The sequence below is a fragment of the Pagrus major genome, chromosome 4 (assembly GCF_040436345.1).
Source record: "Pagrus major chromosome 4, Pma_NU_1.0".
NCBI classification, from domain to species: domain Eukaryota; kingdom Metazoa; phylum Chordata; class Actinopteri; order Spariformes; family Sparidae; genus Pagrus; species Pagrus major.
The window spans coordinates 17,739,453-17,767,188 of record NC_133218.1 but is presented as its reverse complement, the minus strand read 5'-3'; the positions used below and the strand labels follow the sequence as shown (position 1 = coordinate 17,767,188).

The following is a 27,736-nucleotide window of genomic DNA, read 5'->3' as shown; positions in this document are numbered from 1 at the left end:
TTACCCACTAGATGGTTTCCTTATTATGATTTTAGGATGCTATGGTTGATAGGAAACAGCTGATTCGATTGTAAATTGTTTTTATGTTTTGCAGAAATGAAGCATCACATTTATCACACAGGATATCTTGTCCTGCCACATTTGTAGCATCTAAAAAGCAGCTGTTATTCAATTGTAATACTTTTACCTCTATCACAGATGCGATAGCGCAGCTTGCAGAATTCTGTTAGGTCCATTTCCTGAGAGCATGTCGGATGAAGCCTGTATCTCTGCCTGCAGCACCATTAGAGTATAATTCTATTACACAGTCCCCTCCAGTGCTGAGATAGAAACAGTGAGAGCATGAAATACCCTCTGAAACATTCACCTTTGCATGTACACTACAAGGGCTTTGTTTCATGTTTATGTTTAGTGTTAGTGTGATTTGATTACAGTCCATTTGCACAGATAAAATGATCAGTAAAGGATGCATGTTACTCAACCAGGGACAGTGCATACATTTTTGAATATACTCTGTCGTAACAATAATAATCTTACTGGTTTAGTTTGTGTATTTTAAGCAGCAGCTTCACGTACCCTGTTACTATTTTATGCAGCTATGAAAAGTCACCTCAAACAAAACCTACTTTTGTTTCACATATGACGATAACTTCTCTTTAAAGGCAATATTATACATAGTGATTTGTTCACTGAAGCATGTGGTCACATGAGACATGATGTCATTAATCAAGAGTACTAAGACGAGGTTAGAAAATGACATCAATACCTTGCCCCAGCTGCTCAATTAGCTTAGGACTAAAAAAGGACCGATGCCGTTTGTCATAGTAACACTGGCTGGTAAAGGAGGGTACAATTTATCTAATGTGTGGAGTTATGATTGGAAATGATTGTATTTTCTTTGCTCTTGTTGTGGAAGAGAAGGTGCAGGTGTCTGTCATCAATTTCAATGGCATAGTTCTCAGATATCTAGATTTGTAAAGAAATCAAGAATCATAAAGATTATAGAAATACCCATCTCTCCGTTTCTCACTCATGCTTCTTCTCTCCTAAATGTGTCAATTACATTTTCTTCTCCACCTCGCCGTCTCTCTCTATGCTGACCCTCTGTCAGTGCTGAGCGCAGCTTCAGGGAGAGGGAGGATGGAGGTGTGTGCGTTCCTCCTGGAGCGAGAGCCAGACTTGGAGATACCAAACCGCCGAGGGATGGTCCCACTGCTTAGTGCCGCCAAACACGGACACACGCAGGTGAGGAGTCTGGTGACTGGCATGGGTTTTTTTTTTTTATTTAACCAGTTTTTGGAATAATTTTTCTCTCTTTTCCAGATTGTAGAGTTGCTGCTAAAACAAGGTGCAGATATCAATGTCAGCGACAAGCTGGGTCGCACTGCACTGATGCTGGCTGCCTGTGAGGGCCATATGAGCACTGCAGAACTCCTGCTGTCAAAGGGTCAGAGTCCCCGCCTTCCCTACTAATAACTTATCATGTTTTCTGAATGTATTTGAATTGCAAAACAATATTTGTATCGTTTGCGGTTGCAGGTGCCTCTCTGTCCTCTGTTGATCAGGAGGGGTTGACTGCGCTTAGCTGGGCCTGTATGAAGGGCCCGAAAGGTGCCGTGCAGCTTCTGGTGGAGGCAGGCGCAGACCTGAACCAACCAGACAGACAGGGACGGACTCCTCTCGACCTAGCTGCCCTTAACGGGGATGCAGATACAGTGGGTTTCATGCTGTTGTTTAGATGAAATCGTGTTGATAATGCAAAAGAAAAATGGGGTGTTTATTTGAAATATATATTTTTTTTATATTCTGTAAATATTCCTCAACAAAAAATGTTCCTTTCCCTGTGTGGTTGGGATGCAGTTTATAGACCTTGGTATAGAAGTGTACACTTGGCAATAGGTTGCTTAATATTATAATTATTTAAAGATGATTAGCAAAGTACAATATAATTATCTCACTCACAACAACACAATTTTAGCTATTTTTGACAAATGGAATAAATAATAATTACTAAAATAATTATAATTATTATCTGTACCTACAACACAGGACGTCAATTTGCAATCAGAGTTCATGTGGAGTAGAAAACTTGTGACTCGTGTAATCTAATTATCAGCGGGACAGTAATCAAAAATATCTAATGATTAAAAACTTCAATCATCAGTGAACGAAGGAGCAGACAGCTGTGTTGGTGATGTTGTGAAGCATAGTGTGTAATCAACTTAATGATTAAAATATCAAACAACTTTTTAATTACTCGAATCTTAAATTTAAATCTAAAATATATGTTGTTATTATTCTATGCACGACCAGGTTCATTGCCTGGTAGAACACGGAGCGGTGCTGGAGAGAGCCGACAACAACGGAACCAGAGGTTCAGACCGGACAACTGGCTGCCAGAACCCGGCCCTGGTGGCCTCGCTGCTTAAGAAAGGATCCAAGACGGGTATAGACACCGTGCCTACCATAACAGCCCTGCAATAAATCCCACCTTTAGGCATTTTGTATTCAAACAAGATGTTCCACAAGCCATTTAACATTATACGACACCATTAAACGGCTCCACAAACCGCAGTGCAGACGCTAAAATGAGCATAAAGTTGAATCAACGCTTCTTTGGCTAAACTCCCTTCCCAGAGTGGATTCATATTTCTATCTGACTTTAACCAATCAATGAAGACTCGGTTCACTTGGATAGATTTGTGTTATGTGCTATACTTTTGCAGCTGCACGCTCTGCATTTATTACTCTATAACCACCTATTTTACTCCCATACAGTATACTGTTACTCAGTATTCTGCAGCACCTGCAGTTTTACATCCACTTCTCTAACTCCCTCTTCTCCCCTCTCTCTCTTTCTCTGTCTCTCCATCAACCGAAAGGCTATAGAACGGCTCCACATGATCGATCAGGTACATGATTTATGTAAGACGCAAAGTAAAAGAGACTAGCAAGACAGATAACAGAAAGATAAATATTTGTACCCCTCCATCAGGTCACGCTACGTGGGCTATGGCTTCCTCCAAACCAGATATTCTCCTCATCCTGCTGCAGAAGCTGATGGAGGAAGGAAACATGCTTTACAAGGTGTGTTATGATGAATGTTAAAGAGTGGGTTGTGAGAGTGTGGAAAACATTGCAGGTTGTCAATTATCCCCCCCCCTCTTTCTGTGTGTTTCTCAGAAGGGACGTATGAAGGAGGCAGGCCAGCGTTATCAGTATGCCCTGAGGAAGCTTCCTCGCGAGGGGCAAGGAGAGGAGCTGAAAGGGCTCAAAGACCTGCGGGTCTCCCTCTATCTAAACCTTTCCCGCTGCCGCAGGAAAACCAATGTAAGGCCCCAAAGCTCTATCAAACTGCTCATGCACTATTTAGCACCGGTAGGTTTATTAGGCGCTGAGGGGATGGCAGGAGGGCTGGCAAGGCAAGGCAAGGCAGATGCCTTCTTAAGATATATAATTTATCTGTATCGGCATAAAAAGATAATGTCAGCAGAGGTATAGCTCACTGTAAAAATATCTCTGCTTTTCAGATCTAATTTCACATCTCCCTGGTAAACAGAATGTACGTGTAAGACCTGGAAGCAGGTGGTGACATGGTGAATAACGGTGTGCTGTTAGTGTGGAGATAGATGTGTGTGGCCTGCAGCCAGTTTGGAACCCACCCTGGTGATGACAGACGTCCTAACAGACTGTGTAAAAATGCCATCCTTAGGGTCACTGTGGCCGATGAATAATGGAGCAGATAATGTGATGTGATAAGGTCACTCTCTCTGGCAGACCAAGCGCACTCTGTTTCTCTGTGTCTCTACAGGGGGTTATTTACAGTGGACGTGCGAGTGGGCTGGCTAAATCCACATAATATATCAGAATGCAGGCAGTAAGGGCCAGCAGAGAGACTACATGATACCGTCATTAAACATTCAGCAGCAACGTTCACAATCTCACATTCAAGGCTGCCATTTTGACCTTCCTCTCAAGGACAGAATCACAATGTGTTGGTGTCATTAAATATTCACCTGAGAGCGATGATGAGAGCAGTAAAAACCTGCAGAAAAACAAGCTGCTCTCTGTCTGTTTCTCTCCCTCTCCTTCTCTTTTTCCGGTCAATAAAAATGATTGCAGCGTGAGCTCTGTCTCATTAAACAGGCTTCGATCCTCTGATCCGTGTATGAAGATGCGAACACAAACACTATTTTTATTGAAATTGGCTCAGACCATTTCTGCAAAACAAACACTTTCCAGTCTAGTCACTTAAACACACAGCTGATCATACAATGGCTTTGTTTTTTGATTGTGCTGCGTCTAACATTTAAATGCACTTTTCTTATCTGAAAACACAGGATTTTGGCATAGCTGAAGAGTTTGCAACCAAAGCCCTGGAACTCAAACCCAGGTCTTACGAAGCGTATTATGCCAGAGCACGAGCCAAGAGGAGTAGCAGGTACCACCATATTAAATGAAGTATATTAATTCAGAGCACAGCCGTTTTGCTCCATCGAAAGTTATTTTTGCGAGAATCAGCAATTCACTGGGATGCTACATCTCTGTGGCACTGTAAGTTAAGTATTTTTAAAGTTGTTCTTTGTTCCTTTTCTCTATACTCCCCAGGCAGTTTACTGCAGCGCTGGCAGACCTCCACGAAGCAGCACGACTCTCCCCGTCCAACCGAGAGATCCGCCGCCTGCTGGTACGGGTAGAGGAGGAATGCAAGCATCATCTGAAGGCATCCAGCAACAACATGACACAAGGTTACAACAGGGACTCTCACACCCACCACCATCAAGCCACAGAGGAGGAGACAGACGTCTATTCACAGGGAAGTCTGGAGAGGCAAGTCCCTGCAGAGCACACTGATGCAGAGAAGGAGGAGGAGAAGGAGGAGGGTGAGGAGGTGAGCCTACAGTGTGGGAAAAGTCCAGAGTTTTGGCCTCTGAATCCGTACGCTCCAAACAGGACTCTCCCTGGAGGTGTGGCCTTTGGCGATCAGTCGCCGTGTTTCCCTCAAGAGGAATATGTGCGGGACCAACTGTTTGTGGACCTGCCCGAGCCTGTTCCTGCCATCAACAGGCAGAGCCAGAGCAGCAGGACTCATCACCACTGCCACTCCCTCCAGTCAGGGGGCAGAGTTGGAGGCAGGCCTCTCTCTCTGTGCGGCCCCTCCAGTCCTCTGCCAGGCAGACACATCTCCACCTCCCTGAGGCCTGCACCAGTGATGGGTATTGACATCGGCCCTGGATCAGCCAATGAACACTCTGGACACAGCCCCACCGAGCACTACCACCCCATGTCCCCCAACAGCTCCTCCCCACCTGGGCCTCTCCAGATGTACCAGCCCCGCTCCTCCAGCTTCTCCAGGGGCTCTGACAGACTCTCCACCCACTCTGTGGCTCTCGATGGCCTGGCTCTCGCTCTGGGGTCTAGTATGGAGGTTAGGAGGGAGGGTGGTGGTGGTGGAGGAACAGCAGGCTCAAGGGGCTCCAGCTCCAGTCAGGCCTCCAGTGGGAACCTATCAGACGGCGGCAGGCAGCAGGTGCCGGATGCCCCATGCCCCATCAAGAGCAGCGGTAGCTTCAAGACAAAACCAGAGCTAAAGCCCCGGCCCTTCATGGGAGTAATGGACAAATCAGTGCGAGTCCAGGGCCAGCAGACCTCTGGCATGAGCCGACAGGGAGGAGGAGGGGTGGAGAGTTTCAGCATGTCAGTAATGGAGTTTCAAGGATTCAACAATGAGTACAAACGCGCTTCATTCCAGGAGCAGCTCCCTGGAAGTCAGGCCAACAGCCAGCAAGGCCGGGACTTTGGCGAGCGGCTCCACCAGAGAGAAGCCAGAGGCACCACGTCCTCCCAGCTACGCTTCCCTGATGGGAGGCACAGACAGGCGAGCTTAACAAGAGACAACCCGGCTCTGCATATGGCTCCCATCAAACCCAAACGCTCATTTATAGAGTCCAACGTCTGAGTATATTTTAACAAAGCACAGATACAGGCTGTTTTCAACTAACTGTGCCACATAAGGTAGCAAGGGAGGCTGGTTTGAGAACAGCTCCCTTCCCTGAGCCTGTTTTGTAGAGTTATGCTGCTGCACTGCATTTACAATCTAGAACCAGTGTTCAACTCAGGCTACTATGCTTTTGCTTACATGTCTACAGCTAGTGTATTGAAGAAAACCAGACATACCTTAAGTAGGGATTTAAAAAAATAAGTATTATATTGTCTAAACATTTAATTTATTATATCAAATATAGAAGTCAGAGAAAGCTTTGTGCACGAATATGAAAAAAAACCTCATGCTATTTAGTTGCAGAATATGACCATTTCTATTGTCGAGTGTCTTTTAAAAAACATTTATATTTGTACGGTGTACACTATATTTGCAGATTATATATTTCCCTGTAAGTGGTTATCTGTCAGCATTACAGGCTTCAAAAGAAATTACTTTGTGTACTCGAGATCCTTTTTCTTGGTACATTTGATAAAAAAAACAAAAAAAACGCACTGTACATGACATTGTTGGAAACTTCTTGTCATAATCTACTATTGAGTTGACTGCTTCAATATTCACAGTATATGTTATTTATTTTTGCATAGCAGAGAACATATTCATATGGAGTGTGTATTGGTTTATTTGGACACAGAGAGCAGTTACAGGAGCAACAGTCGAGGTTAACAAATCTTAAGAGACTTCTTACATCGCTGTTTGTCCATAGTTGTTATATTCCATTTTCAGAGTCATACTATGGATTACAGATTGTTACCACATTATCATTGTGGTATAATAAAAATATTAATGGAGGACTACATCGCTACATCTACTTCTTTCACAGTATAATCCATAAAATGTTTGCTAAGTTTCAGAATGTGTATGGATGGATAAATGATCTTGTCCTTTAGAAACTTATCTAAACTGACATTTAACCAAGCCATCAAAATAAATGAATTGTATAAAAATGTTGACAATGCACTTTCTAAATATTTTACAAATATGTCTTTAGAAGATGGGTGTTAGCTTGTACAGGGAAGTTAACCCCAAACTACTTGCCAAGCACTACTCCCACAGGGTTTGTAATAAGAAATGTTAAGACAATCTGAAAAATACGTAGATGAATGTATGATATGTAATGCTTACCAGCAGATAGTGCAAATAGTGTTTTCAGTAAGATGACCAATATAATATAATTTTCATTACACGCTCCATTGAGCTATATTTCTAGGGGTTGATAGTATTACTGATCCCACTGCGAATCAACACCCCTGTCAGTAGCTCTATGTAGCTTTCAGACCCTTACAGCTCAAATTCAAAAAGAAAAAAAAAGAAAGAAAACTGGTCATTATTAGTCAAAAGAAAGCACTTTTGCACTACGTGCTTTGTGCACAATGATCTGCGAGTTTAGCAAGGCAAAGAGACCAAGGTGCGTTTGTGAGGAGTTGGCAGACCAAGCCTTAGATGAAAGTCAAGTGAAAATTAAACTGGCGATAACTGATTTTTTTGCCACTTGGGGTCAGCAGAAACAAGTTGTGAGCACAACATTTGAAAGCATCAGGAGATTTTAAGTTGATATGGCTAACTTGTTAGCAAGCAGTAGCTAACTTACACATCCAGAAGTTTCAGAATCGTGTTTGTGGAAACCTGGTAAATTTAGGTGTCCAATATTTGCTGTCTTTTAGCTCCATTTTTGGTCTCCACCATCTCCTGGGTGAAATATCTGGCTCTTTAGCTGCTAAATGCTCCACTATGTTCACCAAGTAGTTGTTAACTGTGTCTGTCTGACATTTGATGCTGAGCAGCTGGTGTGCAGAGGGTTTGTAGATTTTTTTTTTTCCCGCTGTAAACAGGACAACTTAAATGACTTGAAGCTCGCTGTAAAGCTTTGATTGTATAAAAATATTGATTATAGCCGCTTTAAATGTGCATTCTTCAGGTGGCCAAAAGAAGCACTCCCCTGGGATGTCCAACTCAATGAAATGAAAGTACATTTACACCTGTTGTTGCAATTTTGCCTTTCTGCTCCCCAGCAATCAAAAATGGCATATTTTTGTGCACGGTGTGCAGATGCCTCAAATTAAACAAAATCAGACACACCTGTGGCTGCCATTGCTGTAAGCACTGTATTTTGGTTTCTACTTAGAGAAAATATTTGGTCTTTCGGATGCTAGTGGGTGGTTTTCCAGCGGCCGATGGCCATCTTCAGGGTGTGGTTAGGGGTGAGCAGAGTGGTCAGCAAAGGGAGGTTGGTCATGGGGCTGGAGCGGTTCTTGGTGTTGATCCAGCTCTCGATGGCCTCTCTTTCATATGAGTATCCATCTGTTGGGAAACGACCACGGTTGACTCATGAGTGGACTCATATGTTGTGTCATTATATGTAAATTGTGTAAATTGGACAAGGTCTGATCTTCTCTTACCTGCAGCAATGACTGGTTCCCTCATAAGCTCTCTGGTAATCGGACAAAGGAACTCATCAGGAATGCCTGAACACACTGACTCACTCTTCAGCTCCTCCACCTTCCTCAGGAGTTTACTGCGCAGGCCGACTGACTCTACAGACAAACGCACACAAGAAAGAGAATAAGGAAATGTGCCAGAAGAGACAACAGAACAATCAAGACTGTGTGCTCTCATTAAAACAATGGGACAAGATAAACTGAAGCAAACACTTAGATATACAATAATATCAATATCAAGGTTTTGAGCATTTTTTATTCCTGCCTTTAGCTCTGTTCACTCTTGGATGGTGAATGTAAGTGTGGGTGAGATGGTGGGAGCAGATCATGTCTGCTGACTGTCCAATTCATAGTTAAATACTAAGCAGGTGCTCGAGGGCATTTTTATTTGAATACTGCTGTTTTATTAACATTGTTTCGTAAAACACGACTGCCGGAGAAACTAGAAGCATTTATTCAGATTATTCACAACATGAATGATCTGATAAAATAAAGAGATAACCCCAGCTGAACAGGAACATACTTTGTAGACTCCCTGATCGTCTCACTGGTGCATTTTGGTTTCATTTTGTCATTCTGCCTCTTTAGAAGAAAAGCACGCTTTATTGATTTCACTCCCACCTTCGACAAATATGCCTGTTTCTCTGTCTTTCATCGTGGTAGATAAAACACGTTGCTGCTCAGCACTGTTCTCGAAGTTGGTTTCTGCTAAATAGGTGAGATTTATGCTCCGTTACTAAAAACAGAACAATGTGAACACAAGCTGTCGCAGCACTGAAGCTGTGTAAACTGAGGGGTGATTGACAGCGACTGTGGGATGGAAATGACGGCATGGCAGTACAACAAACATTTGCTGACAACTACATGACGAATGCCGGGATAGCTGGTAGACTGACATCGACAGCACAACACTCCTACTTTAGTGGTTGCAAAATCTTGTAGAAGAGGCAGAAAAATATAGTCTGTTCAATCAAAAAATGCAAAAATAAAAATAAAAACCTGACGTTCAGGAAGACTTGGAAACAACCAAAAAGGCCTTTATGATATTAGGTGTAAATCCACTTTCATACCTTATGGGAAATACTGTTTTGGGGATTGGGTTATGTAACTGATGAAGTGCTCCAGATTAAAGTCAGAACTGATGAAGCCCCAAAGCTGAGCACTTTTGCAGGGCAGCCTAATATTATGTAATCTCACTGACTAAAACCCCCATCATCATCATCATTCATTCATTCCTTCCTTACTTCACCCTTACTTTAATTTAATGTGTCACTTTTATCCATGTAAATAGGTACAAAAACCCTAATCCACACATGTTCATTCTTAAAAGAGACCAAGCATATAATACCCATACGACTGGGTTTACATTCTTACATTTCAGCCAAGTGTTAGGTCGGTGACACAACGAGGGACTGAAGAAGTGGCATAGCACCCGCTGAGCAGTGTGTGCCTGTCATCCTCACCTATGTGCAGCTCTGACGCCAGCGTTTCCTTGGTGAGATTGAGCAGCTCCGTCCCGTCTATGTTGTTGGCCGTGAATTTGTCCACCAATCCCCCGAGGCCTTCCTCCACTAGCCACGATGACACATCCTCCTCCGACCAATCGCTGACCAGCAGCTTCAATCGGCCCGCAGTGGTTCTCCCTGAGAGGGTGAATCAAAGCAGAACGTCAGTCCTTCACAGCTGCAGCACCTTTAGAAAAATGGCCAAATATTCTCCATCCAAGAATATCCTGGAATCCTGCAGACTAGTTATTGATTAGGGGGCCGTGGCGGGCACAGCTTGTATAGTAATATAAATAAATGTCTGGAGGCTTCATCGACATTTTAATTGACACAAGATGACACTAGAAGGTGAAAAGGAGCTTGTACATTGCAGACAAATTACTAGATCAAACTTGGTCTGGACACCTGCTGGTAAAAACATTAAAATTATAAATTATTTTAGTTCTTTTGATCCACATATAACATGAGGACTAGTGTCTGAATAACTGATTTTTACTTTTTACACCCCAGTGTGACATACTCTGCAGTACAGACATATTTTCTTTCTTCCTACCATCACTTGATGTCAGAGCAGACCGCTCTGAAACACAAGAAAAGGAATTAGTCAGTGTAAATATGAGCGATGCAATGCAATCCTTGAGCAAACCTCCAACACTTGAGACTGAAGGGTGATTAAGGAAAAGAGAGCACACAACACCTGTGTCCTTCACATCAAGATGAACGTAGTTTAACACAAGACATCTTAAGACACCGATGAAAGAAGGGTGACTGGTATTGAGGTGCAAATCTTCCAGTAAGACTGCTACAGATTTAACTGACTTCACTTGATGGTCTTTCTTAGAAGAGCCATGTTTAGCTGCAAATAAATGCAGCATCTTAAAGATTTTCTGCAGATTTTTACAGCTGGCAAACAGAACAGCACCTGGGAATAAAGACAGGAGCAATAAAACCAGGTCTGTGACTGCCGAATCGTGTTTGTTGTTACTTAGCGTACATCGTCATTGTAAAAGCAATTTCCTTTCAAGTCTCAAATGTTGCAGAACAAAAAGAACAGAAAAAGAAAACTCACCAGGGATCGACTTCCCGCCTTTCCATCGGACACAAGGTGGGGTGAAGGAGGCAGACACAAAAAACAGATTACAAGACAAAACAAATATAACTAATCGTCAAAATACACTGTAGATGTTACTCTGTTTGAGTGATGTGTGAGTTTTTCCCACCATTGGCGCTGCATCCGTCCTCCAGCCTCCAGATGTTTACTGTCTTATCCATGGATCCTGTAGCAATTAGCGGTGAAGTCGGAGAGAAGGAACATGCTGTCACGTACCTGCAGCAGAGGACAGAAATCGAACAAAGAGGTTCAAAAAAGACTAAAAGAGATCTATCAATCAAAGGCAAACAGCTGAGTCTTCAACGCACAATATGTAAATTCTGCCACTAGAGATTTCCCTATCAAAACAAAACAAGAAAAGGAAGAGTGTTGTGGCAGAGGCAGACATTCTGGAGGAATAAACACCTGGAGTCTCACTGAATTCTGCTCTGATCAGGAGTCATTAACTGACAGGACGTGAGCTCAGAGATTACTTTTTAACTTTTGGGGTTGGAGTCTCTGGTGAGTGCTGAGTTTAGTGAGAGGTTGACATGAATTCAAAGACAACGACACACATACACAAGCTATGTGTGTTTCGCTGCTGGCTAGCTTACGACTGAAGCACAGTCATCTGGCTGTTTGGGGCAAATTAACAATACAACAATTGATCCTGCTGCCAAACGCACTTCACTGGTGGTGAACACATTATTAAACATGCACCACTGCTGATGAAAATCTATCCGACATGACTCGGGCACAGATGTTCACAGATGAGGCAGACTTCCTTACTCACTCTATCCCGGAAGTTACAGCAACAGGCGACCAAATTAAATATGATCTTGAGTAAACTTGGATTTCCCTGGGTTTGAACATTGCCGGAAACATTTGGGATGATGTAAGTACAAAACTCCACAAAAGTCTTAGTCTTACATATTATGTCTTTAATTCGAGAAGTGCAATATTATCGGGACATCGTCTACGGGTCAACCAATATGGCTTTTTCACGGCCGATACCGATTATTAGAAATCAAGGAGACTGAAAAACGATATTTGGGAGCGATATTCACGTGTCAAAATTTCAATTTTTTTCAAAGTACTGTTCTTAGGTACAATTTTGAGGTACTTTACTTGAGTTTTTCCATTTTGTGCTACTTTATACTTCCTCTCCACTACATTTATTTGATAAATTTAATCACTACTTACTTTTCAGATTCAGATTATTCAGTGTTTATAGGCTATTCATCGTGACGTGTTACAGATCAGACAGTGTTGTAGGCGGGACATTGTGTGAGAGGACGTTGCATCAACACCAAAGCACCACATTTTTAAATTTGTTTATTTTATCAGAAATCTGACAGAAAAATCACCAACACCGGAATGGCCTGAATATCAGCCCCGATAATCGGTCGGGGCCAATAATCGGTCTACCCCTAACATCCTCAGCATCAGCCAATAAAGGCTTTCAAATGAAATATCACATCGGGCTGGAATAAACATTTCTGCTGATATGACAGACTGATAAGATGATGCTCATCTTATGCACACACAGTGCAAACTGTTGACTTCATGTTCCTGGTAATTAGGTTGAAAAAAATTGCCATCTATCAGTATCTGCAATCAAGTTGGAAAAAATGGGCATATTGGATACAGGCAGAAATCCAATATTGTGGATCCAAATGTTAATATATCAATCACAGGCAAAGCAAGAGAACTGACAGAACAATATTTTTTAAAGTTAGTTTAAAGATATTAACGATTCCTCAAGCAGGTCCATTTAAAGCATTCAGAAACTGAAGCCTGAGGCCCCATGTCTGAGTCCTGAGCTTATAGCAGCAGTAAGAACCCCGTCTGAAGCTGCAGTTCAGCCGTTACAAGGTTAAAAGGTGGGCACAATGACTCAATACCAGACTTAAATATGTAGCAGTGATGGAAATGTTCTCCATCAAAGGGCCAATTTAGAGATGACTTCCCACATCAAAGACTCCACTGAGATCTAAATAGGGACTGAAATCACATTTTCAGTAGATTCAAGAAAGTCAAAACGTTAATGAGGACGATGTCTCTCAAACCTAAGCTGGATCGCTCAGAGGTGTTGATCCACTAAAGCTAACTGGCTTCAAACAAACGTCTCTAAAAACCTCCCATAGGAATTTGGTGAAAGGCTGCACTAACGCGAGACGCACTGTTATAATATCAGTTTGTCTCAAGTCAAATGAGTTTCCTCCTGGAGGTATTTTGTCAAGTGTTGTCATTCACTTTTTCACCATTTATCCACTTTCTCTCAACTTGCCGCATCTACTTCCACTTCACTGAGTGATTTTCTAACATGACTTTCATTTTCCAACTGAAAGGAACTGAGCTTTCTGCCTTTCAATCACAGGTGGCTTGATGGACTTAAATAGCTTGTAAGTGCAATCATTCAGCTGTGGCTTATATGTGCATTTATGTGTGTGTGGAGGGAGAGAGACAGTGATAGCTGTCCTACGTTTTTCTAAAAAAGGCATGTTTTATGACCGCACTGGGTCATAATCTGTGAAAGGGACTGTCTCTGCCTTCACTGCAGGTGATATCTTGCTGTAAATGACATATACTTCTCAAGTTTATATAACTGAACAATTTATGGTATCAAAACCTAATAAAACTAGACTGGAAATATGTCAATGTGTCGCCTTGTCAGTTGTCCGGTTATCTGAAATACCAAACAAAACAGGTCCAGAAACACAAGTAGTCCACAAATACCTGTGTTGTTTATGTGTTAGCATTGCAAAATCATCTTGCAGCGAGTTTTAACCAAAAATATGTTTATGGAAGACAGACTGAATGTTATGTGTGCAAACAGAAAAGGTACCAGCAGTTGCCAGAGAAACGGTGTGAAAGACCTCTTTTCAGCACAAACAACATCAAGTGCGTGAGTGGTGGAGTATAAACAAGAGTGGACGGAATGGGCAAAATTAAGATTGCACAAATTGTGACAGAATTATCCCATTTTCTTCTGAAAAACCTCTCACAGTTGAAGGATTCTTGCCATCTTGTGTAAAATGGAAATGTATGTTTTTAGTTCTGTACAGTGGAATTGTGCTGGATTTTCATTATTGCTGTGAAGTATTTGTTTTTGGGAATGTGACTTAGTTGGATTCTCCACTAATAAGCTCCTGATTATTTAAAGAAACAACTGCTGGTAATCAAGCACACAGAGCGAATGTGATGAAGCAACATGTGAAACATGTAGTTTGCTTCTTGTTGTTTTAATGTAATTGTTAATAAATTAGTGTCAGTCATATCCTGGTGTGAGCTGGAATATTGAGTTTTTTGTCCCAATACCAATATATTGTAATATTTATATTTTATTGATATTTTCACTATTACATAAAGACAACTGTTGCACATCCTATTGATTTAAAAAAAGAAAGCAGTGTTTCACTGGAAAAACATTTATAATTTTGATAAAATGTATGTTGTTAATGTTCAAGATCTTACGGAAGCCCTAAAGGGCCATGCATTCCTACATTTTATTTCCTCCGTTTTCCCATTAACGAGTTAATTTCATTTGTTTTCTCGAGATCTCGAGTTATTATCTCGAAATAACAACTGCCGTTTTCCCGAGATAACGAGTTAATTTCATTTGTTTTCTCGAGATCTCGAGTTATTATCTCGAAATAACAACTGCCGTTTTCCCGAGATAACGAGTTAATTTCATTTGTTTTCTCGAGATCTCGAGTTATTATCTCGAAATAACAGCTCACCACGTCACATATCTTTTTAATCGAGGCCTGACACAGGCTGAAATAGCATTATGCCTTGCTATTACAGATAATATACACAGTAGAGTGCGTAATCTAAAAAGATGGTTAGCAAGGCTTCAGCTACATCGGCGGTGCAATCTAAGTGAGCCTGATGTCGTCGTTAACTACATAGCTGACCAGCTACGAGGTCCGGGGGGTCTCCATAATCTCAGGCCTATCATATCACAGTCATTATCTCGAGATCTCGAATGAATTGTATCGTTATCTCGGGAAAACAAAGTTTCATTATCTCGAGATCTCGGGAAAACAATGTTTCGTTATCTCGAGAAAATGATCCTGTTATCTTGGGAAAACGGCAGTTGTTATTTCGAGATAATAACTCGAGATCTCGAGAAAATTATTATTAATGAATGCATGGCCCTTTAGGGCTTCCGTAAGATCTCAAACTGTGACACATGTTATTCAAATTTTCCATCTTATTCTTTTACACATGGAAACAAAAATATCTCCATATGAGAATTTTGTCAAACAACATTAAATAATATCATGAAATAAGGAATAATACACCACATATTCTGTCTGGCAAGTAGAGCCTGACCGACCAGTTTTTGGGGCTGATGCCGATATCAATATTAGGGAGTAATATATGGATATGTAGATATTTTTTAAATTAGTATCATTTTCTGCATTATAATCTCTATATCATTTTTTAAAAAGTTTTCATATCGGCTCACAGATAACTGATATGTCGGTCAGGCTCTACTGGCAAGATGAGAGAGAAATCTACGCATTTACCTTGGGACAAAATAATGTTTAGATTCAAAAAGAAATAACAGTTAAAAAATATAAGTCAGTGTGTACCTCTCGTGCTGGTTGAGTGTGTACAGCAAAACAGCATTTACCTGCAAACAGGCAAAGTGTGGCACATAAATACATATATATATATATATTATATATATATATATATATACACACATATAGTTACATATATACATATATACATATATATACATATACATACACACATATATATATATATTTATATATATGACATTATGTTATGAATGGAGCAGAATATAAGTTTATGGTAAAACTTTTGACAACCACATGAATCAGTGAAAAGGGGAAGTACTTACAGCATCATAGACTGCAACAGTTTTGTCCACAGAGCTGAAGGAAATAAAAAGATGAAACTCTGTCAGGAACATGTTGAAGTAACAGTATTTGGTACAGCATGTTCAGGTCGAAGAATACAACAATGCATGTCTCCCTCCAGTGGTTAAACTGAAGTACTGCACTCTTATAGTTGTGTCAGTGGTGGCCTACTTAAAAATCCAGACAAACCATCTATATTTTACATCAATCCCTTGATCCTAAATAGATCAAAACATGGCTATTAATCTATTTAAGATCAAGAGATTGATGTGAAATAAAGTTTTCTTTCTTGTGAATTTTCCTGAGGGAATCAGGATGTTTAGAAATCTTTTAAATGAGTCTTTTAAAGTAACACAAAGGTGGTATTTATGGTACATGTTTTAGCCAATTTAATACAAATTGTACGTAATTTATAGGACTGCTGACAGTTTCTCAAAGTGTACCAAAGGATTTTTGATTTTCTTTCTCACATTTCAGGCAGCCACTAGCTTGAAATAGACAATATAATGTCACAGTGAACAAGTGTATCCTTTTTTTGTTTTATTCATGTGTGTTTTGAAAACTCCTTTCAGCAACATTCAATTACAGCTCAGGGACTGGTGATTTGCCCAATAGTGACACTAACTCTTCAAAATAACATTACCATGCAATATTATCAGATCAAAAGTAAAGATGAGTAAATCCTAACTGCTAAAATTACTTATTTCAAGCAAGTTTCAGTCTCAGTAAGATCATTTTCATACTGCACTGGCATAAACAGAAAATATCGGCTGCCTGGAAAATAAGAAATTCAATTTACAGCTTCACATAAGCTTCAAGGAGATCCTACCCAGACACAAGCAGCTGGCCGTCAAAGGAGTACGCACAGGAGAGGACTGGAGCCGACTGGCCAGTTAATGTGTGCAGCAGCTGCATCTTATAGGCTGCGAGACAGAAACAGCTGTAGTCAAACACACAAATTAAAGTCCGATGCACACAAAATAGGATTTTTTGTCTTTAGTTTTAGTTTTGCCTGCACATAATGCTGGTACAGAAAAAGTCACTGAACACATCCGTAATACTGTTACTATCTGTGCAGCTTTGGATAGAAAATCTGGATGTAGATCTGTTTTTTTATAGCTCCGGTACTTCTGATACTATTGAAAGCATAATAAACAGAAATGGTATCGTGGTATTAAAGAATTCTTGAAGTATCGTTACTTTCGATGATCTTATATGATGTCTGAAACACAGGAACAGTGTACATTAGATAAAACAGGTTTACAATCTTAGCTATAAAAGGTTGTAATAATGACAGAGAGGTTCATATGAGCCACAGAGAGAAAGAGAGAGAGAGTCAAGTAAGCATTAATATATCCCTCTACCTCCAGGGCTCAACTTGTTTATGGCCCAGATCTTCAGGTGACTGTCTTGCCCACAGGACGCCAGACGAAACTGCACAACTTGACCACCTGAGAGACAAAAACATAGAAACAAATAAAATAAAATCAGCCTTGATGAGAGGCGATCAGTCAGATGTTACAGTAAAATTGCAGGAAGGCCAAACAGATCAACGATTGATAATTGTTAACTGATTGATAATTGTTAACTGATTGATAATTGATAATTGTTGCAACGATTGTTAACGATTTAACCTACGGTAGAAATGTAAAACACAACTGGTGCACCAGAGGACTAATGTAGGGATATATGATGAGTTTATATGATGATATATATGCAAAAGACCGTAAGTTTTACGGGCTGTAGTTTCATGTACAGGCTGATTACCTGCTGGAGACGCAGTGTGTGTGCGCCTGTTGGTTTATAACCCTTTTGAACGTCGCTACTAACTTATTTTGTCACCAAATTCAATCTGCAGAGATGCAGAATCGATAGATTTAAGCACTCACTGGTCCCTGCTGTTATTGGGGTGTTAAATAACATTATGTAAGTCCCTCTTTTTATTTTTTCTTCTGTTTGTTCGTGTCTTCATTAGTGTGTTGACTGTGTGACTGCTGGCTGTGCGATCCCTCAGGGATAATGAAGATTACTTTGACCTTGACTTATTCCTCTTAATTATAGTTTAATATTTGCATAGTTATTTGTAGTTACACATATTAATTTAATTACCAGTGAATTACCGGTCAAAATTTAATGTCAATAATGTATTTTATATTAGCTGTTGCTCTAATAAATCCTGCCTCTGTGCAAATCTCTGTAAAACTTTTTAATAATCTGATTTGAGGGATTCTTGCAACAGTTATTCAGAAGTTTACATGAAAAAAAAAGAGTATAGATCAATATAATATTCAGATTTCTTTACTCTCAAATGTTGCCAGAAACACCAGAATAATCTGTGAAGATCTCACCACTGAGGATGCTGGGAGCGAAGGTGCAGCAGGTGACCCCCAGGTCGTGGGCGTTCTTCTCTGCGTGGAGCTGGTTCATGTCCAGGTTCCACAGACGCAGGTCTCCATACGTGGAGCCGGTCATGAAAACCTGACTGCAGGGGCTGAAGGAGCAGGCCACCATTGTTGTGTCATTCACCGCTCCGGTCCTTCACAAAGACAAAAAAACAGCAGCTGCATCAACAGGCACATTACATTTTAATTCCTTTATTCAAGTCTAATAACACCAGAACTGGATGCTGTCGGGACAGTGCAGATCATGGTACTGCAAACAGTGGTGCAAGGAGAGTTGTTTGTAGAGGTTTTCAGCCTGTAATTGATCAACATTAGTTTTGCCAGTTGATATTCTAATTGTTTCAGCTTTATTATAATATAAGCTATCATCTTTACCTGCGCAGCTGCTTGGAGGGGAAATCCCACAGAGCCAAAGTGCCGTCAGATGCTCCAGAAACCAGGTGGACAGAGTCCGGAGAGATGGCACAGACCCTCACAGGACTGCGACCGGGATGTTCCAGAACGGCCTCGATCTCCCCCGTGTCCATGGACCAGACCAGCGTGGTCGCATCAGTCGAGCATGAGGCGAGGAACTGTCCGCAGGCGCTGAAGCAGCAGCAGTGGACGCCGTAGCCATGTCCTGTCAGTGGTGAGAAGGGCAGCTCTGAGAAGTCCCGGGTGTTGTATATCCTGAGAGTTTTGTCCCCAGAACATGTGGCTAACAGTTTGCTGGAGAAGGCACACCAGTTGACATCGTCTCGATGGTTTTGTAAAGTGCAAATAAGAGACGTCATTTGGAGAGCCGATTCCTGAGGAAGAAAGACAGTGGAGCACATTACACCAGCACTTAAATCACTGCTCTGGCTTCCTGTGTGTCAAAGGATACATTTTAAAATCTTATTACTTGTCTAAAAATAGAATTGTAAAATGTTCTTACAGGTGCACTCTGTAGTTTTTAATCAAAAATGATAAAGATCTTAACTGATTGACTGTTTTTCATGCCTAAACAAACTAAATGAATGAACTGATCTTAAAGGAGAACACAATTTCATTTAAATAATTTAAATTTAAATATTCAATTTCTGGGTTTTAATTTCTTCTCCAAAACTACATGGTGCCCCTTTAAACTCTTATTTTTATCGTATTTCAAAGCCCCTGTAAAGCACCTTGAACTGCCTTGTGTCTGAACGATGCTATATAAACTTGCCTTGCTTGAAATTAACATACAGGGAATGTAAACAATATATAAAAAGGAAAGTGTTTCATTAAATCTAAATATCTCCATGCCAAGTTCACAGAGAAGTGATATAACAACATATTGCTCCAGTTTCTTTTTCCCAACGCAGCACCGCAGGGATTTAACAAGTCCTGAACTCAGAAAGCAAAAAATGATTAATGACTTATTTTGTATTCCTGTCCTCAGATCTGAGCTGTTTTTAATCTCTTGAGGCAAGTCTCAAGTTCTGAAGGGCAAGTCCAGGTTTAGTATCGGGCTACAACTAATTAGTACTAACTTTTAGTGTATTATGTCAAGACTGTTATATTATCATTATCATTATTCTTATTATTTTATTTTATTATTTTATTTTTGTCTGCTTTCTTTTCTCTAATTTAATGTAATTTTTCCTTGTTCTAACCTTTTATTTCTACATTTTCTTTTTTTTCTTATTATCTATATATTAATTTATTTATTAAATGTGACTAAATAGATTGTTCTGCTTTTATTTGCCTCTGTGTTTATTTACCTTTGTGTTAATTCAACTATTTATTTACTTTCCATTTGAATTTCCTTTTTATTTATCCATTTTAAAATGCAATTATGTATTTATGTAAGCATTTATTTCTGAATTATTTTCCACAAAGATCTTTATGCTGTATTTCCTTTTACATTTCTTTATGCATTTTTGCTTCCCAAAGGAAGAGTCAAATCTCTAGTAAGTCAAGTCTTCAGACCTCGTCTTTTGAGTCTCAGGTCTGCAGCTGTGGCCTCAACACGTCCACGTAGATTCACTTGGTAATATAAAAATTGTGACAAATGATAAAACGTCACATCACTTAGCTAAGATAAGAATAAAACCCAGCTGACAGAGCAAAGTAAAGCTACAGGGATGCTGTTGTCTGTAGATACTGTAGCTAAGGCTGAAGCTAACCGTGCAGCAGAGCCGAGAGGAAACTTTCTACTTCAGGTTTTAACAGTCAAACATGATCCAGAACAGCTGAGACAGAACAGTCCGAACACACGAACCCAGACGGTAAATAAAATGAAGTCTTATTGAAGTGTGAGCTACAGCGATGGCTTTGTTTTACCTTTCTCCGTCGTGTTGAGCGTTCAGCCGAGTGTTGTTTACTTCCGCATCGAACAGCTGACCGTGACGTCATGCGAGTTACGTCACCCTCTCGGCAGACTTGAATGTATGGGAGCTCATTTCTGACCTAAAGTCCTTATTGTTAGGAGCCAACTGGTTTTGTCTTTTCTCCTAACCTTAATGATATTGTTTGGTACAGTAATAATCCAGATGATAGCACTCATGAGGATGTGATCAGCTTCATCAGACTGAATGCAAAATGTTTTATGCACAAACAGAATCTAAATTGTCACTTTAAGAACTAAATTCACTACAAAAATCACTTAAGTTAATAAATAACCAAACTGTAATACATTTATGAGTAATTTTGAAACCTTTTACCCTGAAATCTCTTCCTGATTATGTCTAAATTCATCTAAATATATAATTTTTCTCTTTAATTTTCATCTTATGCTTTGTTTTGTACATATATTTATTTGTATTCTCCTTGTTTGATGTCCTTATTGTAGCTTTATTTTCACTTATATTTGTTTTGTATGTGCTACTGTTTGGTCTTTGTAAACTGTTCTCTTTTCAATAAAAGGTAAAACAAAAACAAAAAAAGGATGCACATTTCTGCCAAGTAGAAAAGTGAACACTTGGCCTTGATAATTAGAAATATGCTCAGATAAAAAGTCAAAATGTGAAGTCGTAATTATGATACAATAAGCATAAGAAAGGCAATTCCACTAGTAAAAAGAAAGGTGAAAACATAAAAAGTATTCTCTTATCGAACATTGTACTGCAGTTAATGTATAGTAAAGGCTGATTAGGTGGGGAAAAACACAAATGAAATACTCACCTCGCTGGTGAATGCACCATTAAACAATTACTTTTGATGATTAAAATCTAATAGTTAAAATGGTTTTATGTCTGTTTTTGGCACCAGGTGTTGATTAAACTACAATACCAACGTTTAACTGTTTAGCTTGTAAAAACACGCCCTTATGCAATAGTCTACACCTTGACATTGAACTTGATGCATATATGATTTCAAATGTCAGAGAATAAACAGGATGAATCCACAGAAGAAAAGCAGCTCTGTAGGGGGGAACTGAAATAAAACAAGTTTGAGTCAATTACGTTGAAAAACATCCTTTTAATAGGTCCGTGCCACACACTAGTGAAAAATAAAGCTCCTACAAAAGAATGATACTTTTATTCCACAATATCTTAAATAAAGTAACTTCAAGTACTCTTGACTTGGGTACAAAAAAATCTAGCTGCCTCCATCAGGCCACAACACACAGCAAGGTTCAACACAGTGGTTACAAATGGCCTTAGGTCCTCTGTATTGTGGCAGATTACGAGGAAATGCATCATGGAAGCATAACTGAATGCTTGTTGTTCCTTTTTTTTCTTCTTATGATGAGGAATGATTTCTGTGTCACTGTCCAACTTTGGAGGCCTTGTTGGATTGAACTCATATTAAAAAAATAACGTTGTGATAAGAATGAAAACTAAAAACAATAACATCCCCTACATGCCCCTGTTGGAAGGGTAGGCACTACCAAGATTAAGGATACCACAGTGTTTGCAGAGGATATGTATATACTGTACAAACAATATTTATGATAATGTTTTCATCACGTTCACTAAAATAGAATGCTACAATCATTCTAAGGCATAAACAATATCTTAATATTCTTAAACAATTTTTACACATCGTTCCAAACAAGACATAATATTGACATTAATAAACAGTATATACACATGAATCGCCATTGTCTAACTGTTCCTCTGCCGTTCCTGTAAATAAATGCAGTTTTACAGTTTGATCAAATGAATACAGTCCTCTGATGCCCCAAAGCACTGAACAGTGTAAACAGTTTCTTTTTTCTTGGCTTTGTTTTGATATTTGGGAGAAAAATTATAACACAAAGACACATTCCTTTTTTTTTTAATTCAAAGCAGTTCAGCTGATTCTTCCTTTTCATAGAAAATGAAGTGGACCTTGATTCATAAATAATTATTACAAAATTAAATACATTCACTATAATACGATTAAATAACAAAAGACTATTTACAAGTAGTGGAAAGTATTCTAGCGCAGACACATCAGTGACAGTTGAGGATTAATTCAGTGCAGTGTTCTGAGACAGGGAATGGTATTGCACTACGACACCCCATTTCTCTGGGACTCTTTGGGGCTTTTATCCCTGTTGTAATAAAATCCAGCGCACCTCATGTAACGACTTTTTCTTTCTTCTTCTCAAGGTGACACCCCGGGTTCCTTATTAAGGATTTGACTTCTTCTTCCATCCCGCAAAGCCGCATTCTCCATCAGAAAACAAAGTAAAACCAGGTGCTCCAGTATGAAAAGTTGAATGGGTTTATGGGGAGAATCTGAACAGACGTTTAGTTTGTTTGTTTCAGAAGCTCCGTCCAGCGCTTCTCAAAGAACTTCCTCATGTTATGACCAGCTCGACCAATGTCTGAATTGTCTTCATTGAATTTTTCACAGTTATCAAACACCAAGTTGACGTCAATGATGAAAGTCTCCAGGTTTTGATACCTGAGATAAAAATAAAACATCTTACTGTTAGAAAGTACAACTTACATAGAGCTGATTCATCACATGCTGCAGTGTAACTAAAACTCATTTTCTCAAAAACACCACTCTGACTTTAAATTATGTGCAAAGGCCCAGAAGGCTTTCACTAGAGAAGAGAACAAACAGAAGTGAAGGGAACTTACTGGCTGCTCACAAGCTTCTCACGTATGGTGGAGAAGTCCATCGGTTTCTTGATGACCTTCCTGTAGCCGGGGACCGATTTCAGGTTGACGGGTGTGAGAAAAGGCCATGCATCCTGATGCCGCTCCAACTCAGCAAGGAGTACCCTGTTGGAAACACAAATACACACAAAAACACACACAGTTAGACACAAGCCGAGAATTTCATCTGTGAGAGGAAAAGCCTTCTTTGTCTTTTCACTGGGATTTTCTTCTTCCTTATAGTTCTTCCAGCTATAATCTATATGTTTATGTTAACAGTGGATCACATATGTGTTGCTTGTAGTAATGAACCACCAGAGAATTATCAACTGGCTCTGTCCTCCTCAGTTCTACAGGGACTAGAAGCATCTTCAGCTCACGGTTTTACAACCAACATAACTTAATCTGTATCTTTGTATGTGCCTGCTTGTGTTTTTGATGTCTTTAAAATGCAATTTTAATATTTTCTTAATGTCTTTTTTTATTGTATATAAGTCTCCGTAAAGCACTTTGAATTGCCTCATGTCTGAATGATCCTATATGAATAAAAAAGCAACTTTACTGTTTTTGGTTCACAAAATTTCGGCCGCAGCTACTAAAAAACAGGCTCAACAAACCAACCTGTTCATCACAAAAACTGCCTACAAACAAAGTAAGTGACTGGCTGGTGATCATAGTGGAGCATTTAGCAAATATAGAGCCAGATTTTTCCCTCAGGAGGTGGTAAAACAGAGCTAAAAACCAGTGAATATTATAAACATATTCATCAGGTGGACACAAACACGACTCCAAATGAATGATGATGTAGCTCTGCATCTCTTGGATGTGTAAATAAACAGCTGTTTGCAAACAAGCTTGCCATATGAACTTAAAAGGTGATAATAATGTCAGTGTTTGTGTTTACAGCTTGTTCCTGCTGCCCCGAAGTGGCCAAGAAAATATTAGGTAATGTCTGTGTTTATATGAGCTAATAACAACCAACACCACCTAAAAATAAACTAGACTTATGGCTACTACAAATGAGAGGTAAACATTGCTAGAAAATAACAAGCGAACAGGGTTAAACCAACAAATAATTTGATTTACTGATAAATGAAATAATCTTGATCCAGTCTTACAGTTGATGGCAGTCACCGTACAACTTTTGTGAAGAGCTTGATGTAAAAATGAAGAATTCAACAGACAGACAAGTATGAGCAGGCCAGAGACACATACCTGCACAATCCCAGGTCCCTGTTGTTGTCTCGAGCCGTCTTGGCTCGCTTCACACATGCAGGGCTCTCCTGATTGGCTGCTGGCAGAGCAGGTGAGCTCTCCTCTGTTTTTCTCTTCCTGCTGGTGTCTTTTGCTCCTTTCTTGGGTGTGCTGCTGGCGCTGGCCGGGTCATCCTCCGACACATCGCCGTTACCCGCCTGCTTCCCGTTCTTCTTTGTCTCTCCGCCTTTCTTACCACCTCCAGCGGTGGATGCTACTTGTTTGCTTGGAGGTTTTTTGTTTTTTGGAGATGGACCACTTGCCTGCACAGAGTGAAAAATGCATTGACTGTGGTCTGTTGCAATTAAAACTAATAGAATAGCATCCAGTTACACAGATTTATGATACTAATACTGGCCTTTTCTAAACAATGTCGTACACCACCAATATTTTTTGTTCCATCCCTGACAACATCTTCATAAAAAACATTCTGTAAAGCTTGAAATAGCTTCCAGCTTCTCAGAATTTTATTAGTATGAATATGAATGGATGATTTTATTGTCACTTAATGGGATACAGGCCAAGTCCAGACTGCAGACAATAAAAGATGAGAGGGAACGTAATAAAACTTTAGGGGAAATGTATAATCCTTGCAGTTGAACCTGTGTTACATGTCGTTTTCTCTCCCTCTCCTCCTATTTCCTCTCGACTCTCTACTGTCCACTTTCAAATAAAGGCATAAAAAGCCTCAAAATATTTACATAAAAATAGTCCCCGAGCATGAAAGTGGCTGAATTTTGAGTACTGGTGCAAAATAACAAAAATATCTGTTTTGGCTGTCATACCAATATTTTCCTGAACCTCTAAATTACACAGGAAGGTGTGAATTAAACACAAAACATGCACAAATAACACAAAGTGATCCACTGGAGAGAGATGGCAACGCATTATAAAAGGCTCTGCTACCTTGGATATGCAGGCTGGGCAGTACCAGTCTCCCTCTGGGATACTGGTGATCTTGGGTTTGTGACAGTAAGTGTGGCAGCCTTTATCACAGCCATCACACAGCAGGAGGAGGTCCTCGTTATCCCCCTTCCTGCATATCTGACAGTACTGAAAAAAAAACAAAAAAACAAATGCAACCATTAACATCGAATGTACACTTCCTGAATAGACTTTGACTTTAATTGCTGTGATTCTAGAGAGAGAAGAGAGCTGAGAGCTGAAGTCCCGCCCCTTTCGGTGTGCCCTATGTGACCTTATTTTGTACAGTAGTCAATGGGGAGAGACAAATAAGCATTTGATGCTGTTTGAATTGTGCCATGAATTACACATGATGATGTTTGTCAGCTTAAAAGATACTTTGCGAGTCAAAAAAATCTGTCGTAAAGATAAAATACCATTTAGTTTTGTGTAAAAATACATTGTCTCGCTCAGTATACATCACAAACATGGCCTTCACCTTGGCTCAGAAAAGTATTTAAAAAGGTAAAAATCAAAAGGACTCGAGCCCTCTATTTTATCTACTGCTCACCACTTTCATGATGGACCTCTCCCAGGCGATGGACTTCTGCAGTTGCTGGATACACATGGCCAACTGGGCAGCACTACGCACTTCAGTCAGGGCCTTCCTCCACACCTTCATACCATGGGCCACCTCCTCCTCACCGCTGAGAGAAGATAATGAGGTGATGAGAAACAAGAATGCACACACATATGTGAATTATGCTGGTGTATTTACACGCGCACAAGCAGTAAACTGTATCAGTTGACCCGGCCGCCAACAAGACAGCAGACCTGAAAGAGCTCCAGCTGTGCAGAGACAGGCATGAGGATTTTAGGGGTGTAGGGCACCAGGGAGAAGTTCACACCGATTGTTGTTATGTTAAGGGGACGTTCATGCAGAAAGAGTGAAGGAGTAAAACCTGTGTAAGTGTATGCTGAACAGTGGGAGCCATGAGTATGCCCATAACCAAGATTACTGATGCACAACACCATGCAGATGACTGCAGAAAGTAACAGTAAACCAGTAAATAATGCCTATAGAGGAAATGAAGCTGAGTGGAGTCCCCACCCCTCCCAAAAAACTGCACAAGACCAAAGAAACGAACAAAAAATGCAACAAGCCACCACAAAAAACCTGCTGTGAAAGCAGCAAAGACCCTCACTTTTTGAGTAGTATGGGAAACATGAAGCACACACAGAGAGAGGAAAAGGGTCTCAGTGGGAGAGTGGGGAGCTTTGGTTGGAGAAATGACCTACCCTTCCCTGTCAGCACTAGTGGATGGGGCGGGGGCAGGGACAGTGACCGTACCCACATTATCCAGCCTGATCTGAATGGTGGTACCTAAGGGGCTCCTCAGGTACCTTCTCTCGATGTTGCGCTCCAGATCGGCCAGACGTGTCACTGCTATGTCCAGCGGGTTGTCCGGGTGACGCATCACCCCGCCCTTCTCCCCCCGCTCCTCTGGATGCTCCTTGGAGTCCTTGGGTTCCTTATCTCCGGCGTTTGCTGACGCTGGCGTTGTTTTGGTTGGCGGCTTGTGCTCGTAATACACCAGGTCCTCCCGCTCAGACTGAGGGTCCGGGAACGTCCAGCCCTGGGGGAGAAAATCAGCTGTTCAGTCTTTTGGCCTCTGATTACACGTGTTTAACCCTCAATGACCAAGAACTATTTTGGGCCGCCTGACTTTCCTGTATTAATTTTGTTTTTCCTACGCTATTCTAGCAGACAGCATACAGTGCCATACATCATTAAGTTTCAGTCTGGCTCATTTAAAGTCCCAATCTTATATTTACTTTGTCTGTGAATGGATGAATTTACCAGTAAACAACGGTTAAAATTAGGTGTTTTTTACTGTGAACTCAGATAGAACCTCAGGAAGTTTAGGTGTTTTTTTTATTTAAAAAAATGGATGTTCTAGACTTCAATATGAATTTTTGTCTAAATCTGACTTTTCCTAAGCAAGTTACAGCCATTTTTTAAATAATAATATCCTTGGTGTGTTGAGTGAAAAGCAGGTGTAATCCTATATTTGATTACTGACCATGTAGATGTGTCCAAAAAGGTTTAGAGAGTAAATAGAAAGGTTTATTTAATTATAACAGAGGACACTGAAGCAAAGGATGAAGAAACTACCACTGAAAAGCTGAGAAACTCCACTTTACA

The 27,736-nt window shown here is 40.3% G+C and overlaps 3 protein-coding genes across 11 annotated transcripts in view; 1 reads left to right on the top strand and 2 right to left on the bottom strand.

Moving 5' to 3' along the window:
- The window catches only part of LOC140994864 (protein TANC1-like), a 39,338-nt gene extending 33,379 nt beyond the window's left edge, over positions 1-5,959 (top strand). The window contains exons 20-28 of the mRNA XM_073464687.1: positions 1,112-1,245; positions 1,324-1,447; positions 1,540-1,715; positions 2,314-2,446; positions 2,883-2,912; positions 2,996-3,087; positions 3,184-3,330; positions 4,341-4,441; positions 4,609-5,959. Coding sequence (XP_073320788.1) covers positions 1,112-1,245; positions 1,324-1,447; positions 1,540-1,715; positions 2,314-2,446; positions 2,883-2,912; positions 2,996-3,087; positions 3,184-3,330; positions 4,341-4,441; positions 4,609-5,959 — 2,288 coding nt within the window. The remainder of the gene's footprint in view (positions 1-1,111; positions 1,246-1,323; positions 1,448-1,539; positions 1,716-2,313; positions 2,447-2,882; positions 2,913-2,995; positions 3,088-3,183; positions 3,331-4,340; positions 4,442-4,608) is intronic.
- Positions 5,960-6,607: 648 nt separating this feature from the next.
- Positions 6,608-20,669, bottom strand: wdsub1 (WD repeat, sterile alpha motif and U-box domain containing 1). Of its 2 annotated transcripts, XM_073464753.1 has the most exons (13): positions 20,621-20,669; positions 18,710-19,122; positions 18,281-18,468; positions 17,297-17,383; positions 16,762-16,855; positions 15,914-15,947; positions 15,639-15,679; positions 11,165-11,271; positions 11,014-11,031; positions 10,498-10,524; positions 9,903-10,082; positions 8,401-8,535; positions 6,608-8,302 (listed from the first exon to the last, which is right to left on the bottom strand). In XM_073464753.1, the coding sequence occupies exons 2-13, from the start codon at positions 19,105-19,107 to the stop codon at positions 8,151-8,153; spliced, it is 1,461 nt and encodes a 486-aa protein (XP_073320854.1). In that variant the 5' UTR covers positions 19,108-19,122; positions 20,621-20,669; the 3' UTR covers positions 6,608-8,150. The 2 variants fall into 2 exon arrangements, with proteins under 2 accessions (XP_073320854.1, XP_073320855.1); XM_073464754.1 differs by lacking the exon at positions 10,498-10,524.
- Positions 20,670-21,737: 1,068 nt separating this feature from the next.
- The window catches only part of baz2ba (bromodomain adjacent to zinc finger domain, 2Ba), a 70,337-nt gene continuing 64,338 nt past the window's right edge, over positions 21,738-27,736 (bottom strand). For 5 of the 8 annotated variants that reach the window (XM_073464997.1, XM_073465000.1, XM_073464999.1 and 2 more), the window contains 6 exons: positions 26,830-27,167; positions 26,102-26,237; positions 25,534-25,680; positions 24,589-24,890; positions 23,356-23,499; positions 21,738-23,173 (listed from right to left, as the gene is read on the bottom strand). In XM_073464997.1, the coding sequence (XP_073321098.1) occupies positions 23,017-23,173; positions 23,356-23,499; positions 24,589-24,890; positions 25,534-25,680; positions 26,102-26,237; positions 26,830-27,167 (1,224 nt within the window). In that variant the 3' untranslated portion in view covers positions 21,738-23,016. The remainder of the gene's footprint in view (positions 23,174-23,355; positions 23,500-24,588; positions 24,891-25,533; positions 25,681-26,101; positions 26,238-26,829; positions 27,168-27,736) is intronic. The other 3 variants (XM_073465001.1, XM_073465003.1, XM_073465004.1) reach the window with 1 other exon arrangement.

Coding starts and splice junctions, on each gene's coding strand:
- wdsub1 (XM_073464753.1), bottom strand. CDS start 19,107: ATGACGTCTCTTATTTGCACTTTACAAAACCATCGAGACGATGTCAAC. Junction 18,469..18,709: donor CCCTCCAAGCAGCTGCGCAG/GTAAAGATGATA, acceptor GTCTTTGTGAAG/GACCGGAGCGGTGAATGACA. Junction 11,272..15,638: donor ACACTCAACCAGCACGAGAG/GTACACACTGAC, acceptor CCTCTGCTGCAG/GTACGTGACAGCATGTTCCT.